This window comes from Megalops cyprinoides, chromosome 5 (genome assembly GCF_013368585.1).
Source record: "Megalops cyprinoides isolate fMegCyp1 chromosome 5, fMegCyp1.pri, whole genome shotgun sequence".
In the NCBI taxonomy this organism is placed as follows: domain Eukaryota; kingdom Metazoa; phylum Chordata; class Actinopteri; order Elopiformes; family Megalopidae; genus Megalops; species Megalops cyprinoides.
The window spans coordinates 31547278-31565597 of record NC_050587.1 but is presented as its reverse complement, the minus strand read 5'-3'; the positions used below and the strand labels follow the sequence as shown (position 1 = coordinate 31565597).

Sequence of the window (18320 nt, the reverse complement as noted above, 5' to 3'; positions counted from 1 at the left end):
TCGCTGCAGTAAGTCCTGGATCTGCTTGATAACAAAACTAAACAACATGAATCAAATCCTGAATGGTTTACATGCCGTTCTGCCCTCTGTGGGCATCCACTGCATAGAACTTAACTCTAGATCCTCACTTCCCATTGATCCAGTATTCAATCCTGTTCAGTCCAATGTGCCCAAAAATTCGAGTTTAACAACAGGCTTATGCACTGGCATCTAAAAAACAAAATATGGAAACCTGATCAGTGTCTTTAACAAACAGGTCTGTTGGTTACCATATTTCTGAACAGATTCTTTTAATTACATCTGACTTGAACTGGCCTATTGATTTCTTACGTCTCTTTAATGCCACTGACTCCTTTTGTGAAGCTGATGTCATAACTGACTGTTCTTTATGGTAAAAACAGAATTCAGATTCATCACTCCATCTGACTTTGGAGAATCCCCCTCATTGGTCTGAACTGTAAGGAGGAAATACGTGATCGATGTGCATTATTGTAGATGTGGTGTGTACCTCCAGACCACAGACTGGAATGCTCAATCTCAGGGGCATTACTTTCAATTAATAAGCATTAAAATAAGCGCTACTGTTCCACAGTCACCCATCGGATAAATTTTGCAGAAATCCTTAAGTTGGATTTACAGGGAGGCACACAGCTGTAGGTACCCTTTTGAGTGCTTTCTCCACAGCATTGCAGCGAGTGAATAACTTGGCCAAAGTACCCATGAGAGTGCGTGCTACTTGAGTGTCTCTGTCCGCACATTAGAGGGGGGACAAGGGGAAAAGCTTTCCGCGTTTCCGCCGCCTGCTGAAGCCACCTCTCCACCACCACCACCACCCCCCCCCCCATCTCACACTCCGCAGAACAGACGAGGAGAAAGGGGAGAGAGTGAGAGAGGGAGGGTGTGAGTGCGAGAGAGAGCGCTGAAACGCTCTGGGCGGAGATGGGACATTACTAATTTAAGTGGTGGAAGTCAAGTCAAGTGTTCCTGAACCAGGCCCACACTCAAGCAAACGCCCATTGTGGACGAAGTCACTTTCCACAGTTTGGAGAAAAACACTTTCAGACCCTTTCAAAAATTCCTCTGCTGTATTATTAATCCTGAGATATTTTGGAAGTCACATTAAAAAAAAGTTTTTTAAACAGAACAGCTTTTTCCCCCCAACAAAGAGTATGCTCACGTGATCCTAAGTGCCTTTGATGAAATCAGATTTTGAAGAACATCCTCTTCACACTCACTGCAGGGATGGGAACAGCACTCCCACTGCATTGCCAGTTTAGAGATGTTCCAGGTTGCAAGCAGCTGAGCAGGTAAGTATGCTGACTCGCATACAGCCCCCAACAGGCACATTTCCCTCAGAACACTGACCTGTCTCTGGAAATCCCTGCCTCACAGCGCTATGCATCGGTAGAGCCGTTACCATCCCCGCAGCCCAGCTACTCTGGGCACGATGATGACACGCGGGCCTATTGCACAATAAAACGTGCTGTACTCTCACTCCTTCCTGTTACGAAAGCTCGCTCGGTGCACAGCCTCTGCTCGGGCGAAAACACCACGATCTGTAATGTTACAGCAATGCAGCGGTGTCATAATATTGCGGAAATGATGCATGTGGATGGGGGGTGGGGGGGGGGGGGCTGTGAGTCAAGGGAACATTCTCATCCTGTCGTTCTGGTTCAGCTCCGCCGATGCCCGTCAACTCGGTATTAATCTTGACATCAGCTGTGTGCTTCAGCACTGCCTCAGCAGCAGGACTCATGACTCACATCTCCATAACCAATCTATCTGGCAGCAGGGCAGACTGACCAATCAGCAACAGGCAGCTTGCAGTCAAGGGGTGCAAGTTTTGATCCCAGGTGAGGCACTGCTCTTGAACCCATCTGCAAGGCACTTGAACCTGAAATGCTTCAAGGAATAATCCAACTGTATAAAACGGATGATATGTAAAATGTAAGCTATGTAAGTCATCCCAATTCTGCTGAGCAAATAAATAATTAAGATAATGAATAAAAAATCAGATAAATGGGAAGCAAACCCAGGAGAAGGGAGATATTCGAATGTTTGAGAGTCAGAATATTTCACCGGCTACTTGTGTGAGAGCGAGGAAATAGGAACAAATTTGTATTTCCTAACCATTTATTTTTGTTCATTTTCTTAGTGTTCCAGGCAAGTTCTTAACCAGTTAGAACAGAATGAGATACCGCTCAATAGCAATTTTATGCATAGGTCATTCTGTGCCAGGTCTATGAGGTTGGCAGCCTGAGGGTTTCACTGGGGTTGTCTGGACATGCTCAATTTTAAAAAAAAATCAACCAAAAGTGAGATATTGACCTTGAATAGAAAATCCACCCACAGCTAAATTTTAACTCTCCTATCATGTCTAGCACATTACTGGACTCATAATGACTTTTGTGTACCAGACAAAAAAATATCTGGACTCCCTAACTCACATTTGAGAGGGTGCCAGACAATATCAGCCCCATCTTTTGCCCCGTGGGGCATGCAGATACTTAAATTTAAGTGCAGAGCACTCAGCTGATAAGAAATAATGAATTAAGAACCAGTTGCTTGTAGTGAAACAGGGACAGAATCATTCATATACTAACGCGGTTCCAAAATTCTGCTTGTAAGAGTCAAGCAATCTGCTTATAAGAAACCACTTGCACTCACTTACAATGTGTATTATAGTCATCGGTGTAGTGCAATGGCATGCAGGGAATGAAAAATGGTGTTAAAATTCCAGTACAGTGCATCTCTTATGTTGCACTAATGCATCTACCACCATTAATTAGTGCAATGACATTTTGCTACAAAAGTTCTGTAGTTCAGCTGAGTGCCTGCACGCCAGTTGACACGGCAGGAGTAAGACAGAAACTTTCTACAGATGGAAAGGGCTGTATTCTTGAGTCACTGCCTTGTTATGTTGGTTTTAATATGAAGGAAAGAATACACTATTAACATTCTAAGCTAGCAAACACCTTTGGTTTGAGTATCTTATGTTAAAAGTTTAAAACTCTCCCATGTTATTTTCTTTTATATTCCAAGTAACAATCCAAGAACATGTCATTATATAGCTAGTTTTTTCTGTTAGCTTCTTAACTAGCTAGCCGACGAACTTATGCAAGTGTAACTAGATTCAGTATTAGCTGCATGCTTCACTAAGTCAGTGTATTATAAGATAGCTATCTATGAACAGCTTTCCTCCCATGCTCCAGTCCCTGTGAGTCCAGAGAGGATGCAAATTAGTCAGTCATCTTATCCGGTCAAGAATGGGGTTTATTAAAATGTAGGTGTACCTGTCATAAAGGGAACGCAGATGCCTCATGGTTGGATGGACCCTTTCCAAAAGCATGGCCCTATAACTCTCCTCTGACATACCTACGCTGTCAGCAGGAGGTTGATGCACCAATATAGCTGCACCCTGTATTCTGTGACAGAACCTCTCCGCTACAATCTTCTTTTTTTCTTTTAAGAATCAGCTACTCTGCGCTTCAGAGTTCTCCACATCCTCCTATTCCAAAATTACGTCCCTGGCTTCTTCGCTTTTGAAACAAGTTTTTAAAAACTTCCAACAAAATTGCCAAAAAAAAAAAAAACTATTACAAAGTCAAGGCAAGTTAGCTAGCCAGTGAGCTAGCTAGCCACCCATGATCGTAGACTCAGTTCAGTTAAACATCTGCTAAAATTGCACCCATGGTAATAAAATTCCACTCCTTGCTCCAAGATTGTGAGCCAAGACAGCGAGGGGCAGGGAGCACTGTATTTTACAGACTGCATAGACAGATAATGACTTTGAGACATTAATATAGCAAATAAACACAGTGGATATGCCGATTAGTCCCGAACTTATACTTTAATGCAGGCGTCTGAAAGGCGTATTACAGTTTTTACATGCTGTAGCTACCTAAAAACATAAAGCATAAAGTACATATAAAACCTGACCGCATACCTGTTATATTGTACCATAATTATAAATCAGTGCAGGCGACTTTCTGTCTGCTGCTTGTGGGAGGGGGTGGTGCTAGCAGCAACTTGCTAGGAGACCCAAAAAATCTTTAGAGCAGAGAGGCTACTAGCTAAAAGTGGGTGAACAGGTGTTCCTATTGATACTGGTTATGTGCCAGTGCAGCTCCATTCCTTTGTTTGGGCTATGATTGTGAAAATTTCTTTCCTTTACCTGAACAAACATTATTAACCAATGCTGATATTCACATATTTTCTTAATCCAAGATACTGCAAAATCATTTTGTTTGGTTCTTTCAGCTACGCTTCCAAGAAATGTTTTTTAATTCTTTCTTTGGTTTCTGTTCTTTTCCCTTTCTACAGCAAACGGGTCCAACTTATGTGTGTATTACTGTTGCTTCGGAACAGTGTCTGCACTCTTTGCCGGGATTGAGAATGTTCTGATTCAAGATTGCATGATCCTGGTACTGGACGTTTTCCAGATCGCCTCAAATTACCAGCTGAACCAAGCTGAGGGGACAGATTTGTTCAATTAAGGAATTAATTTGTTGAATCAGGTTTCTGTGTGCTTCGGTAGGACTGAACTGGATCAGGGCCGTGCAGGAACAGGATTTGGGACTCCTGATCTAACTCGTTTTCCTCTGGGCACCAGCAAAATGCAAAATGCTTGGAGAGACACTGCATGTCCATGTGCCTGACTATGCGCATTAGTCTTTGTACGAATGGGGCACTGTTTGAGAAGTCCCACGCGGATTAGATGTGCTATGTGCTATGCAGCCAGAGGCACAGTGACACAGGATGACTGGGCGGAGAGTGAGATCAGGACACTCCAGCGAAACTCTGACCCTGAATGACACGCCCCAGTGACACCTCGTGTCACCTGACACCCGCTGCACAGGGTGTCACGCTGGGCCCTGCCCTCAACAGCCACTTTCCCCTCAGCGGGACGGCCAATTCGCTGACCAATGGGGGGGGGGGGGGGAGAGTAAAGACTGGCCACTCTGTCCAGCTCCACCCAGTCAAAATGACACCAGCTAAGAAAGGGTCAAACAAGGCAAGAGCATGGCACTCCAAGACCAGTGTGGGCCTGATCCTGATGCGCGTAGCTTTGGTTATGATGGTCATGATTTCGGCATCTCTCACCACAGAAAAAAGTCTCACCAAAGACAAAAACAAGTATTTTCACCGGGCCTGGGGGCTGGTGCAAAATCAGCATGAATCAGTCCCCGGTCACAGGACTGGGATGCTAGAATGCTTGTTTCAAGAGCGTGCAGCGAAAACAGCGGCCGCCCAACGCGGCAAAAAACAAGCACGCACACTCCCGCATGCAAATACAACACAGCCCAATCACCGGGAGGCACCCAAAAGACGCGTGTGCGCACCCATGCATGCAGAGACACCACCCTGTGTGATCTGCTCATCTCCGATACCACGGCGATTAGGGCTTATAAAACAATCATGTCGGGATGAAGCGAAATCTCCAAAAGGCCAATATGCATTTGAGAGGATCAGCTGGAGGATCGTCTCCGTTTGGCAGTGAGACGCGGCACGCTGGACCAAGCACGACATAAGCTCCTTGTGTCCAAAGCAAATCCTTTGTTTTGTTTTTTTCTTTTTTCCCCCCCTCATAATTCTCAAATAAAAGGATGTGGTTTTGTCAGGACAAACAAAGGCACGCTTTAAAAGGCTGTGTTTGTTATATATTTGTCTGGCAGCTGCCACACAAGCTTGTCGAGTGAAGTAAAACACCTTGCAGAAGCGCTCAAGACCAGCCGAATTACAGGATTCAAACAGACGGCCTTCGGGTCTGGTTCTTGGCTCAGACGACTGCTCCAGCAAACATGCACTCAGGTTTTTCATTGTGGGACAGAGCTGTCCACGAATCCATCCAATGCAAGGACAGTGAGATGAGAGGGTGAAATCAAGCGACAGAAGAGACTGAGATTTTCCCCTTTCTTCACAAACAAATTCCTTCTCATTCCTATCTGTTCCTACACGTGCTGTCCAACTCTCTGAGCCCCTGGTAACTGCCTGTATGCGGTACTCCTCTTAGTCGATTGGCTCCCCTTCCATCTTTACTCTGCTTTTCATGAACGCCCCACCTCTTTTTCTCTGCTTTCTGTGTTCTCCTCGATGGGGTCTCCCACCAGAAGTCCCCCTCCTCACATTTCCTCCCGCCCCCCCCTCCCCGGAGCAGAGGAGCTTCAGTGAGCATGACATCATGAGGGAGGTGCCCCCAGATGACAACAGGCGTCTCCGTGTCCCCCTCCACACAGCTGCAGGGGGTTGTGGGTACTTAAAAAAAAAAAAAAAAAAAAGGAAGTCACACACAAACGCTGCGCTACACCCAGACTCTTTCCCATCACGCAACGGGACCTGACCACCACTTGGTTGGGAGCGCATGTCTCCCTCTTTCTGAATATAAGGCAGATAACAATAGTGGTCTGTCTGTCCCTATTCATCGAACGACTTATTAATATCCTGGGTCGCCACATCCCGAGGGCTTCTGCTTTGTCAGGCTGCGCTGAATGCCTCTCTTCATTTCCAGCGAAGGAGGTCATGGTCAAAGACGGCGTAATGCCCACAGCTGTTTCTCACTGCCCAGATCATATCAAGCTTCCCACAGACCGTGGACATCTTCGGGCAAACAGATTCTCAGTGGCTGAAGCAAATACACGTTTGACTTCACCCTGGCAGGTTACTGAATGCGACATCAGCCGCTACGATTTTTCCTGGCCGCTTAGTGATAATGATTACGGCAGTGGGGGGACAGAGAGAGGGAAGGAGAGACAGAAAGAGAGAAAGAGAGAGAGAGAGAGGGAGGGCGAGAGAAAGAGAGAGGGAGGGAGAGAAAGAGAGAGGCTATTCCAGCCTCATTCCAATGGTTAGCCACTGCTTTTTGGTAAGCAGGGGCGAGGAGCTCCCAGTTGCGCTCGCCCCTGGGACTCTCATTTATGGGAAACCCCGCTGGAAGGAACACCGGCCGTTTGCGGGACCCGGGGAGGCCACGGGGCCTGTTATTTGCGCGCACACATCGCGGGGTTTCCCAGGAAACCCGCCGCCACCGCCTCAGCTCTGCCCACATCAGACAGCAGCAGGAAGTGGCTGCGCGCTGGCGGTCGTGTTCCTGTGTAAGCGCTCTGCCCCCAGGAAAAAGGGGGGGGGTGTGGAGAGGGCGAGCCACAGAGGCAGTCCACGGTTCATGCGCGCGACCATCTTCACTGCGGCGGAGGTGCCCACACCCTCGGGTAACCCTCATACCGCCACATGAGGGCAGAGGGAAGACTCTGACGCCAGCGTGTTGTAATCAGGGCTGATTGAAAGGGCGCTGAACCAAGTGTTTGTATGCAGTGGGCACAGACTGACGCAAATCTGACATGGAACAGGGTGAAAAATTTGTAAGGGTAGTGTATAGCATGAAAACATTACCATTGCTGGAGAGCAGCACCAAACCAGAAACACAAGGAAACCATCTGCAATATGTACGGTGTACTAAACGATTAAAATTACATTGTCTCATTCTACAAGAAAGTAAAACACAGGGAAAGAGTTTTGTTGGACCCATCAACCATTTATAAGTCTGCCTTTTAACAGCCGCTTACTTTTACACAAATTTGACATGTCCACTGAAATACTTTGCCTGGGATTCAGTTCAAACAGGCTACAAGCTGGACTTTCTCCAGACATGAAACATGTTAAAACTATTAAAATTCACAACAACTGCAAAGTAAATTACTTAAAACAAAGTCAAGAGTGCAAAGTAATAGACCTTCTCACACCACATGTTCACACACACATGCGGGGAAAACTCCCGACGATTGACAAGGGCTTTCACAGCTCCGCATGTGACACCGATGTGACCGTCACCACTTCCCAATCAATGAAACGAAAGCCAAACACCCCTGAGTGGGACAGCTGCTGCCACCACAGATATGGAATTACTAGTCAGGCTAGAATCTGCCATACGACACCCTGAATGAGCATGAACGGCCGGGCCCGTGCGCCCAGTGTTCTAGAACAGAAGCCCCCATTGTTAGCACAAACCGACTTACTGCTCGATTCGGATTCCAGCCCTATCGATTCAGAGCAGACCCCCACCCCCCCGCTCTGGCACACGCTCAGACATTGCTTTTAATGGGCAGAGCCATTCTGGTTAATCTCTTTCTATGGCGGTGACGCTTCCCCCTGCGCGTATGGTAGCAGGCCCCGAGTGAGGCTGCCCACCCCTGCTCGGCGTTTATTTAGGTCACGCTGTCAGTTTTGTGGCTGCTCATCGTCCTCGGCCTCCTGAATTGATTTCAGCTGCAAATGAGTCTCGGCGGCTTTGCGCACGCTTACTTCTGAAACCGGCCGAAGTCAGGTTGAATTAACTCTTTTTTTTCCCCGCTCTTTAACGCCGCTTTGCTCACACACGGACCCAGGTTAGGCTACTGCAGCTCAGAGCAAGCATCAATTACAGTACGCCTATTAATTCAGACCCATACGTGAAAGTTAACAATTTGGAAGTATCCAATGTAGCTGAACATTCACCGTACCGAGTTATGAAAGTGTCTTTCATTAATGAAATAACTTGATAGTCAGGTATTACGACATTATAGTAAATGCAGAAGATGTGACATGAGGCATCTGAACAGTTCTGCTGAACACCATTAAAAGGAGATTTCTGTTGATAAAGGCGTCTGAATCCCAGTTTAACCTGGCCTTACGCTGAGAAAAAGTTCTTCCTAGTTTGTGGGCTTAAGTGAAAATTCATCTGAGGCTTGAGGGGACTCAGCAAAACTGAGCGGTTCTTGTTGTGGTGAGGTTGTGAGAGTCTGGTGGTCATTGGTCTCTGGGGCAACTACGGTATTACTTAAGACAGTTAGTGTGCTTAGCACTGTAAATGCATACATGTATATACCTACATACAGTCGTGGCAAGCAAGCTTAAAAGGGTACTCAACCCAAAACCTGCAAAAGCATTCAGAACTTACCTCTGACCCAACATACAGTGCAGCACACATCTCTGAGGATCTATCTAAGGAAATGGCAGAGAACGATCAAACGAAGAAAATTATGTACTCGGCAAATGCTTTTCACTACTCCTAGTGGAAAAACTACGGCGCAGTAATATACAGTTCCCATTATCACCAATGCCCAAAGCACAAAGTCTTGCAGAATTAGCACACAATTACGTGGAGTGAGGAGATGCAAAGTGGCAGAGTGTGTCAGACGGGTGGCAGAGACCTCATTTTCAGAGCACAGCGTGGCAAATCTCAACGCATGCCAATCAGCTGCTAGGCCCTTTATAGATTACTGAAACTTACTGACACGTCCTGAAAACATCAGATGCTGCCAAGCACGTTCCCGAGTTTCAGTTTGGGAACATACTTGAAAAAAATCTGTGAAGTTCACAGGCTTAGACATCCAGTCTCCATCCGTGCAAAAAGACCTTCAAAATGAACAAGGAGTGCAACAATCCGAACACCTGATTGAGACTCTGAATGAACTCAGGTAACCTCTCTCGTCTCCCCCTTCCGCCCCTCCCACCCCTCCCCCGGCCCCAATTCCTCCCACTCACTTCGCTGTTGTGTCAGCACCGAAAACTGTGACATTCCCCTCGGAAAGGGAGATAACCGCCCTGCGAAACCCAAACAATCCACGCATGAGGGACTTTCCCCTCACAAAACCGCAGGGAAAAGGTGTGCAGATGCGGAAATCGGAAAAGATAAACCAAAAATACCTGAAATAAACACAGAATGGAGCTGGGAAGAGCCTTTTTTGTGGCCCTGAGCACCGAGGGGTACTACTTAAGGAGCAAGTAACACAAAGCGCACAGGGACACTTCCCAGAAATTATACTAATGTTGCACCCTTGGGCAAGGTACTTACCCTGAATTGCTCCGGTAAGTATGCATAACATGTAAAAGAAAGCAATGCTAAACACATCACCCAGAATATGGGCATCTCAGCAAATAAATAAATGTTAATAACACTGTGGGAGGGCAGAGCTGTACACATGCTATTAACCACACTTTCATTCATGTTAACAGTGCGTTATCTTACAAAGCTGTTCTGAGTGCCAGAGGCTGCTATAAGTTGGTACCGTGTGGTTCCTGGGAGCAGTGGGAACCAGTCCAGACACGACAAAATAGCGGCAGCCCTGTGGCAGCTCTCCTGACCCCCAGGACTCTGCCTCCTGTCACCTAAAGCTGCTCTTCCCTGTCACCTCAGAATCCTTCACCTTGTCCTCTCACGTCCTGGGGACATGGCCCTGCTGCTCGTTCGTCTCCTCCTCAGTTTGGGAGGTTCACCCGTGATGGAAACCCATACGCCCAGAAGCTCCATCCTGCAGCCCCTCCACCCTGCTCTCTCCCCACCCTTCCCACATGCCTTCCTCAGCCTTGACCCTTGACCCCTGGAGCGGGTCTGGGCACGTCCAGGGATGCTGCAGAAGTGCCAGCTCCAAGTGAGTTTTTGGATGGGAACAGCCACTGCCCGTCTCGGGGCAAGCATGACATCATGGTCACTGGACCCGAGCAGTCATGGCCGAGCTAGACTGCTCATCGTGCCACTCGACTCCACTGGTGCTCCATCCACAATACAGTGCAGTGTCACTCTTGTCACTCTCATCACGACCCACTCCAAGGGGGCCACAAAGGCTACACATTCTTATGTTTTGTGCCAGTCCACAGCCTCATTGTCAAGTTCTGCTGTATTAACACATGGTGGCTGACACACACACAGGACAGTGTGTGCAAATCTCGCATGGAGACTCAACATTGGTATCGGGTGGGGGGGGGGGGGCATACGTCATCATTGCTGTAGTTATATTTGCCGTATAATAACAGAATGGAATCCCCTCCCTTAAACGTACAGTGATTATTCCTGATATGTACCAAGAAGGCTTCTATTCGTTTTACGCTTCGTGTTCCACGAGTGTGTGCGGTTGAAAAGTACACGACAAAAACAGCAAGAGACCGACGGGGGCTACTTTTTCCTTTTGATTTCCCTAGATTTGAAGAAGCATGGTCGTGTGTGAACGACCTAATTCCTGTGCTGTCGTCTCACTCATCTCCCCCCCTTTTTTCTCTCTCTCCCTCCCCCCACCCACCCAAACATGTACCAACAAAGCGCCGTTGAATGTATCTACTTTTTCCACTCAGGTAGCAGCTCGAACGCACTGGACTCGCCATTGTTTGGTACTCGCATTGTTACAACGTGTCGGTTCACGGTAAACATTCATATTCTGGCGTTCAGTCTGGCTGACTTCAAATAAAAGGTATGCTGTTCCCCTCGCTTCCTCTCCCCCTCTTTTCGCCTGCCCCATCGCGATCTTTTTTCCTCCCTCCCTGCCTCCCAGCTAGTTCTGTGAATATTCTTGTCGCTACGAACATAATTGGGTGCGCTCCCATAAGTAAGGTTGCGTTATGTAAAGACTCCACATTCTCTCTCCGCCTTTTCACTTCACTCTCGCGGCAATGGAACCATGCCCGTGGGAGTTGCAATGACTGTGTTACTAACTAAAACGTGCTTGTTTGTGGGGGAAAGGGAGCGTTAGAAGAATAAATAAAATAAGTACAAAATATATCAAAATAAAATTCAAGATTGAACTTACCACGACTCCAGTTTCGCGGGATGCAGCTCTCAGTAATCCCTTTATTAGTGGCACTTGTGCTTATTTTCTCTGTCTCCACTCACTCTTCCCCAACCCCTGTCTCCACACCCCAGGAACCGAGAGTGTGTGCGGGGTGGGTTGGGGGGGGGGAGCTGGGGTGATTGGAATGATCCGGGAGAGACAGCCAATTTGGAGACGGGCAACGGATCACAACCCTTTTCAACCAAAGTAATCAAGTCACCAAGATACCCCCCAAAATACCCAATAGCATATACGTGCTCCGGACCGCTGAGATGCCTCTCCTGGTTTGTTCGAAGCGCACTCTTCTCACGATCTCACTGTTTTCGCCGTATCCGGGCGCGTCGGCCACCGTTCCTATTCCGCCATGTTGTGTCTCTTCGCTTGGAATGGGAAGGAGCGAACCCGGAGCCCCTCCTCCTTCCTTCCCAGTAGCGCCGCCGCGACCTCTGGCGGTAAAACCACCACAGCGGGAACAATGATGGTATAACAGTTACATCTCACGGACCATGGATACTCCATGTGGTTCTTTTCAAGAATGCACCGAGAGAATCTTCATGAGAATGCTACTGCAAGGACGGTCCACTCAAATTATATGAATTACGGATGTAAGAAACAACTGCACGTTATCCACCTATAAGAATCGTGATCGTGGAGGGATTGCATACAACATGTAATACCGCTCTCAAATTAGTTCACTTGCGCATAGTAAGCGAAATAAGGATTTGAACACAGAGAATCTTAACATCAGTTTATAGGTTTCACAAAGGATGCCAGTGTACCAGGCAAGAAAAGTAAAGCACATTCTGCGGACAAAAACCGCAGCCTTCTCTTTGTTTTCTTAACACCAGCCAAAGACAATTAACTCAGAATGTTACCATTCCAGTCTGCAATAAGTTTCTAAATAACAGATGAGCATCTCAAAGAACACATGAGGCAGAAAACGAATGCACACCAGCGAGGCACCTGTGACCGAGACAACACTTACCAGATAAGAGAAGTGTGTGACCAGACAGTAGCTGTGTAACTGCTGTTTATAACTCCATGTATTAGGAATCAAAGCAAGTCTGGAGTGATGCGCTTCTTTTAAGCACTGTATTAAATGTACGAATGCGCAACACCAACGGCTTTTTTCTGTCTTGACTAACCTGTTAATTGAATGATTAGGTCACAAACACTAAACAGATAATTTCATAACGTAATCATAAACAGGTATTTTCATTCACATACACAAAAGGTAAACTTTACATGCTGATTTAATGTGAATTATGTCCACCCTCCGTTTAACCAGAAGTATTCAAAAAGCAAGTCGCCAGCTTGGCCAGCTACTGCAGCGTGCGACTTGTTGGTTAATTCTTGTGAAATCGAACTGGTAATCCGATGGTTGCAGGGCTGCACGCTGCAAGCAACCGTTCCACGCGTACATGTGCAGTAGCATTAACTGTATGCTACATGGGGGCTCTAACAGTGTAGAAGTTCTCTAAACATTTAAACTGCGACATATCGGCACATACGACACAAGAAGCTGTGCTAGGAATGTGCACGCGTCTTTGAAACACACCTAAAGGCTTGTCTTTGTAATTGTCGGAATTCCTCGTAAGCTAAATGCGGTTTGACGTTTTCCGCACTACATCTTGGGTGATTTTGGAAATGGACGTTTAAATCGACGTTTAATCGGGTAATGTACAAAGTTATTAAAGAAGATTATTACAGAAAGTGTGTTACTAGCGCACTCTAGCAGCAAGCAGTGGTCTAGCAAACTGAATGCATAAAGGAGATGTACATATTTATTTTTTGTAAGTCAGATGTGGTGGATGTTATAGAATTAACAAGTAAATACGTATGAAAAACGGAGTGGAGAGGTAGAGAGAGAAAACTTGTAGAAATCGGTATGCATCTGATTGCTTTTAATACAAGTATGGAATGAGGTTCAAGAAATATCCCTCATTTAAGTTATTTCGGTTGTACTTATGACGTCTCTGTTAGGATATGTTATCTGGTACCTTGACTGCTTAATGACCGACATGATTTATGTGATTTCTTAAGCTATGTGGTGTGTGCTGTCAAAAAGCTTAAAATTATAACATTGCTACAAATGATTAAATTATGTATTTAATTGGCTGACATTTCTAGCTTTACTCATGATACTTTTCTTGAACACAATCTTCAAATGTGTTTTAAACTAATTATTTCTATTGTGGAGCTGTGCAAAAACAGATTTTACACATGGGCTTAAATGTCTGACACAGAATGCCAACAAGTGTGGTCAGGTAGGTTCATTGTAGTGAATTGTTAATTGTAATGTATTTCAATGCATGTATTGTAATGTGTGGCCTAGTTATTGGTTAATTAAATTCACTGCTAATTAATGAAGTGGTAAATGCTTTTATTTAAAATATTACTTGCAGGGGATTCCTGCATACATGTTTGATTAATCCATAATTAATTCACCAATTCTAATATGCCAGAATCACTCATTCAGCCTCATTTTCCACTTCATCTCTCTTGTTGGGAGCTGGCTTGTACTTGGCGCACTGGTATCCAGTGAGCTGAGGATCGCAGGTGAGGGTGTAGGAGTATGAGAAGCCTCCTCGATTTAGGCCGCAGCTGCCGGTGTGGGTCCCTTCCTGGAGGCGTGTTCGGCAGGTGCCCAGATGGTCGTCGTACGTCACGTCTTTGTCCCACACCTCGAACTTCAGCTCGTGAAAGGCCTCCACGTGGCCAAGATCGTAGACCAAATTCCAGACCGGGTTGTCGTTTGACTTGATCCAGTAGGTCTGATGGAAGTGGTGCCAGTACCAGAACTTCACATACGGATCTGTGCTCCCCACGGGATCGCCATCGAGCCCCCAGGCCTTGATCACCGTCACCTGCAGCCGTCCTCTCATTGGATACAAGGGGCAGCACTCGGGGGATACATTGGGACGTCCCACGCACTGCTCCTGGGGGCCGTCCTTTGGAATACCATTCTCCCTCAGGTACTGAGTGACCGCCGTCTTTACATTCCTGCTTACGTCAGCGTCAGGCACCAGCTCATGCAGAGGGAGCAGGGAATAGGACACAATATCCGGGCTGTCCTTCAGACTCTTCAGCCAGTTCCGAAACCCGACGGAGTCGTTCTTGAACAGAGACACCTCTCCCAGCCACTTGTGCCCACCGATCACCTCGGTCATGTGGTTCAGATAGGTCAGCTGGGAGTTGGTCTGGGTGTCGTGGTTTTCTAGCAGGGATCTGCACTGGCTTGTTGTCACGGAGGGCTCCAAGTACCCCAGCCCCACAGAGAGGCCTGTGTTCACACAGTCCTTCACCTTGGTGGCCGAGTGCCCGTTGACCGTGGCCAGACAGGTGCGGACAGAGGTGACCCTTGTCAGCTTCCCGCCCAGGCGTACCTGTCGGATGTAGTGGGTGCCGTAGGTGTCGATGAATCGCTGGTACAGGTGGCGGGTATCAACTGTGAACTCCTTCGGGAGGGACTTCATATGCTGTCGGAATTCATAGCTCAGAGGGGGGCTGCTGAGGACACGGTAACTATAGGACAGAAGGAAAAACTAGTTTAATGCATCATCGGTTTCCCTAGAAACAGTTCTTCGGTGGGGGGGGGATCCTTAATAAATGCTGAATCTGCAAATGGCAAAAGTCTCCTGCAATAGATATTCAGGAGGTTTTGCCAAAGCATGCTTTCCATATTACAGATAGACATTATAGCCCATTAATGACAGCAGAATCTACCATGAAGGTTATTCGGTCATTATGCAATTATTTTATCACTTCATAACATTTTTCTACACTGCACTTGATTCGCATGTAGAGATTTCCTTGGATGAAACCAGGAAGGTCAAAGGGGAGACCGATAACAATAAAAACTGGAAACAGGAAAACATTTAACATTAACAAGACAAATTTCCTCTGACCCTCTTGTCATGTAACCCTCATGACTCATGGCTCTGTGACCCTCGTGTCCTATGTCTACTGTCAGACTTTCAGAGTTTAACGACTCTTGTGATCTTTCTGCCTTGACCTGCGTCCTGCTGTGTATTTATCAGCAGAACTGTCTAACCTTAATCCTATATATTCTATACATCACACATCTTGTATTTTTTGTATTTATTCTTGTTGTTTTTAATTCTTATTATATGTTGTCACAGCACTGACACCGGGGAGCAGCTGTAATTTCGTTGTCCTGAACAATGACAATAAAGCTCTATTATGTCTCTCTCATATCTTACGTCTTATGTCTTATGTCTGTTATGTTTCAGCTGTCACTCATTCTGACCCACCTGTAATGGCTACAGCTGAGCTGGTGGGAGGTGAATACGGACTTGTCTACCATGGAGGCGGAGCTGGCAAACTCAGCCGCATTGGAGTGGCTGCCCCCTACAGTCAGATCCGCGATGTCTCCCAGTTCCAGGCCCACGGTCCAGTCGTTTTCGACGAGGTCAGTGGCGCTGTCCGCCACTGAGGTGACAGAGGATAGCACGGCGCTGGAGAGCTCCTGCTTGCAGTTGCTGAAGGAGCGCCAGTCCAGGATGGAGATTGGGAGCTTCTGAAGCTGGTCTCCATGGTGGGGATTTTCGCAGAGTGTGCAGGAGTTGGTGGGGGTCAGGTAAGTCTGCAGGTCGATCACGTAGGCGCCCTTGTGCTGGAGCTTCACAACGTCAAAGCCCTCTCCGGCCAGGTTGTGCCCGGGGACAAAGGGGGCCGTCTGGCATTCCTCCAAGGTCCCCACCCGACAGGTAAGGACCATGCCCATGTGTGCCAGGGCCAGGAGACACAGGTAGAGTGGTGATGTCATGGCTGTATGGCCCAGTTTTACCCACAGATGTGCTGCTAGTGGTATGAAAACAGGAACAAAGAAGAAAGGAGAATCAGGAGATACAAGAGGTCATCTCAAGAGATCATAAATCAAGAGAACATATCAACGGATGTTGATACAGTCAGATCTGGTCTCCAAGTGGACAATAATCTATGTTCTAGACAACATAAATTGTGGACATTATTCAGGAAAAGAGCTTTGATTCACAGTTTTACATTTGGACATTTCTTATTGAATACAGTCTGTCCAAGATATGGTCATTTTTACAAGCAGGTGATTCATAAAAAGGAATTATGACTTAATGGATATAATGGAATGTTTATGTAAAATAACCTATAATGTTTATCTGCCATTTAAATGAGAAATGTGCTAGCGAAATACAAAACTAAAACATTTATTACATTAAATTATAACTTCAATTCTTTATGCCTGGCCGGATGATCTTACAAATTGTCACTTCATCACTCTATTTCAATTAAACATTGAATTTATCATCGAAAGCAATGTCAAAATTGATAAATTTAGAGCCAACAGTGCTGAATTATTTCTGTTGCAATTCGCCGTGGTATATGCGAAATAAAACAACAAAACAGGTGTTTTTGTAAATATAACGAACTACCGGTGAACCATAGGCTGGTGGGTAACAACACTAGTGTTTGTACAAATAGCGACACAGCTAAACACGCTTGGCCCGCTGTCATAACCTATTTAATTTACATATACAGTTAGCTAGTTAACAGTTACATACAGTGCATAGGCTTTAGAGCAATACCGTCTTGATCAGATAATAATAACGAATTACTGCGAAAATGCCGAAATGGAACTTAGCAAACTTGCTAGCTACCCCGATATTATACAGTATGTTTAGCAGACAGTATTTAACGTTACATTACCACCGAAAATTAAAGCGCTTATCAGACGACGTCTTCAGAGCTCTGGTTAGCGATGTCGCAGTTGTTTTAGACTTTCTCTTTTTGATAAAATAACGTTACTCTTCTTGAAGTCATTGAATAAGTTACACAAATTGAAGAGCAGGTGGGATAAAAATGGAAGTGGAGACCCCCCGGCTCCGAATTTCCAGTTAATTCCAATTTACAATGGGATTAAATTACCTATCCCGCCTGACCGAACGGGTCTGCTCGGTTTGAGTAAGAGAGGCCGCAGATAAGGCATTACATTAAATATTGTATCAAATTACATTACAATGATTGCAAAAAAAAATTGCTGAGTCAGGAATAAAATGAGAGTACATCAGTATTAAATCTATATACACAGATACGCAGTAAAGAGTCTTAGCAAATGATTCAGGCACAATGACAAAAGATAAAAAGCACTAAACAGACTATGCGTCATTGATAAATGACCAACACGGCCCAAATGTTAGATGTAGGCCTACACTAGACTCCAAATATACCATAATAAATTAATATCAACTCCACTAATACTGGTCACCTGCTGCAGAGACCTCAGCTGGGCTCTGTGTGTCTGTCCTTCAGTTCCTGTGGACGCGGTCCACACCTTCTGCCACGTCCTCTGTCCCCATCTCTCTTTTTTAAGGATCACCAGTCCCTCATTCTTTCCCATGTAGGCAAAATGCAGCTGGCCTTTTCTCAGGGGGTGTCGCTGGGACAATATATCGAAAGATGTGGTCCTAAAGTGGTGGTGTGCAACGTTCCTATCACTGCAGAGTGCTGTGCGCTACGCTGTTATCAAGTACAGTATGGACAAGAATGTTTTCCATCCAACCTAAGCACACAAACGTATCTGAGTGGTGATGAAACTATCAAAATGCAATAGAAATGAAAAAAAAATTGCAAGGTAGTTTTCAGTTCTGTGACTTTTCCTCTATGGCACCTTTAAAGTTAAACTTTTGAAATGACATGAAGTGCCCTCAGTGCCCATCATACCTCTGATGGAAAAAAGGCATGATCCAC

The 18320-nt window shown here is 46.0% G+C and overlaps 2 protein-coding genes across 4 annotated transcripts in view; both read right to left on the bottom strand.

Moving 5' to 3' along the window:
• Window positions 1-11946, bottom strand: part of ptpra (protein tyrosine phosphatase receptor type A) — a 29771-nt gene extending 17825 nt beyond the window's left edge. For 2 of the 3 annotated variants that reach the window (XM_036528475.1, XM_036528478.1), the window contains exon 1: window positions 11556-11946. The gene's annotated coding sequence lies outside the window, so the exon portion shown is untranslated. Of the gene's footprint in view, window positions 1-1365; window positions 1424-11555 lie in introns of those variants that run through there. The other variant, XM_036528476.1, reaches the window with a different exon arrangement.
• Window positions 11947-14047: 2101 nt separating this feature from the next.
• LOC118778433 (perforin-1-like) lies at window positions 14048-16365 on the bottom strand. Its single transcript, XM_036529961.1, has 2 exons — window positions 15851-16365; window positions 14048-15101 (listed from the first exon to the last, which is right to left on the bottom strand). Exons 1-2 carry the CDS (start codon window positions 16363-16365, stop codon window positions 14048-14050), a joined length of 1569 nt encoding a protein of 522 aa, XP_036385854.1.
• Between the last annotated feature and the right edge of the window lie 1955 nt (window positions 16366-18320).

Bases quoted from the DNA above. Each gene is read 5' to 3' on its own strand.
- LOC118778433 (XM_036529961.1), bottom strand. From the start codon at position 16,365: ATGACATCACCACTCTACCTGTGTCTCCTGGCCCTGGCACACATGGGC. The intron at 15,102-15,850 runs GTGGGTCAGAAT...TCTGTCCTATAG, and splicing joins CTCAGCTGTAGCCATTACAG to TTACCGTGTCCTCAGCAGCC.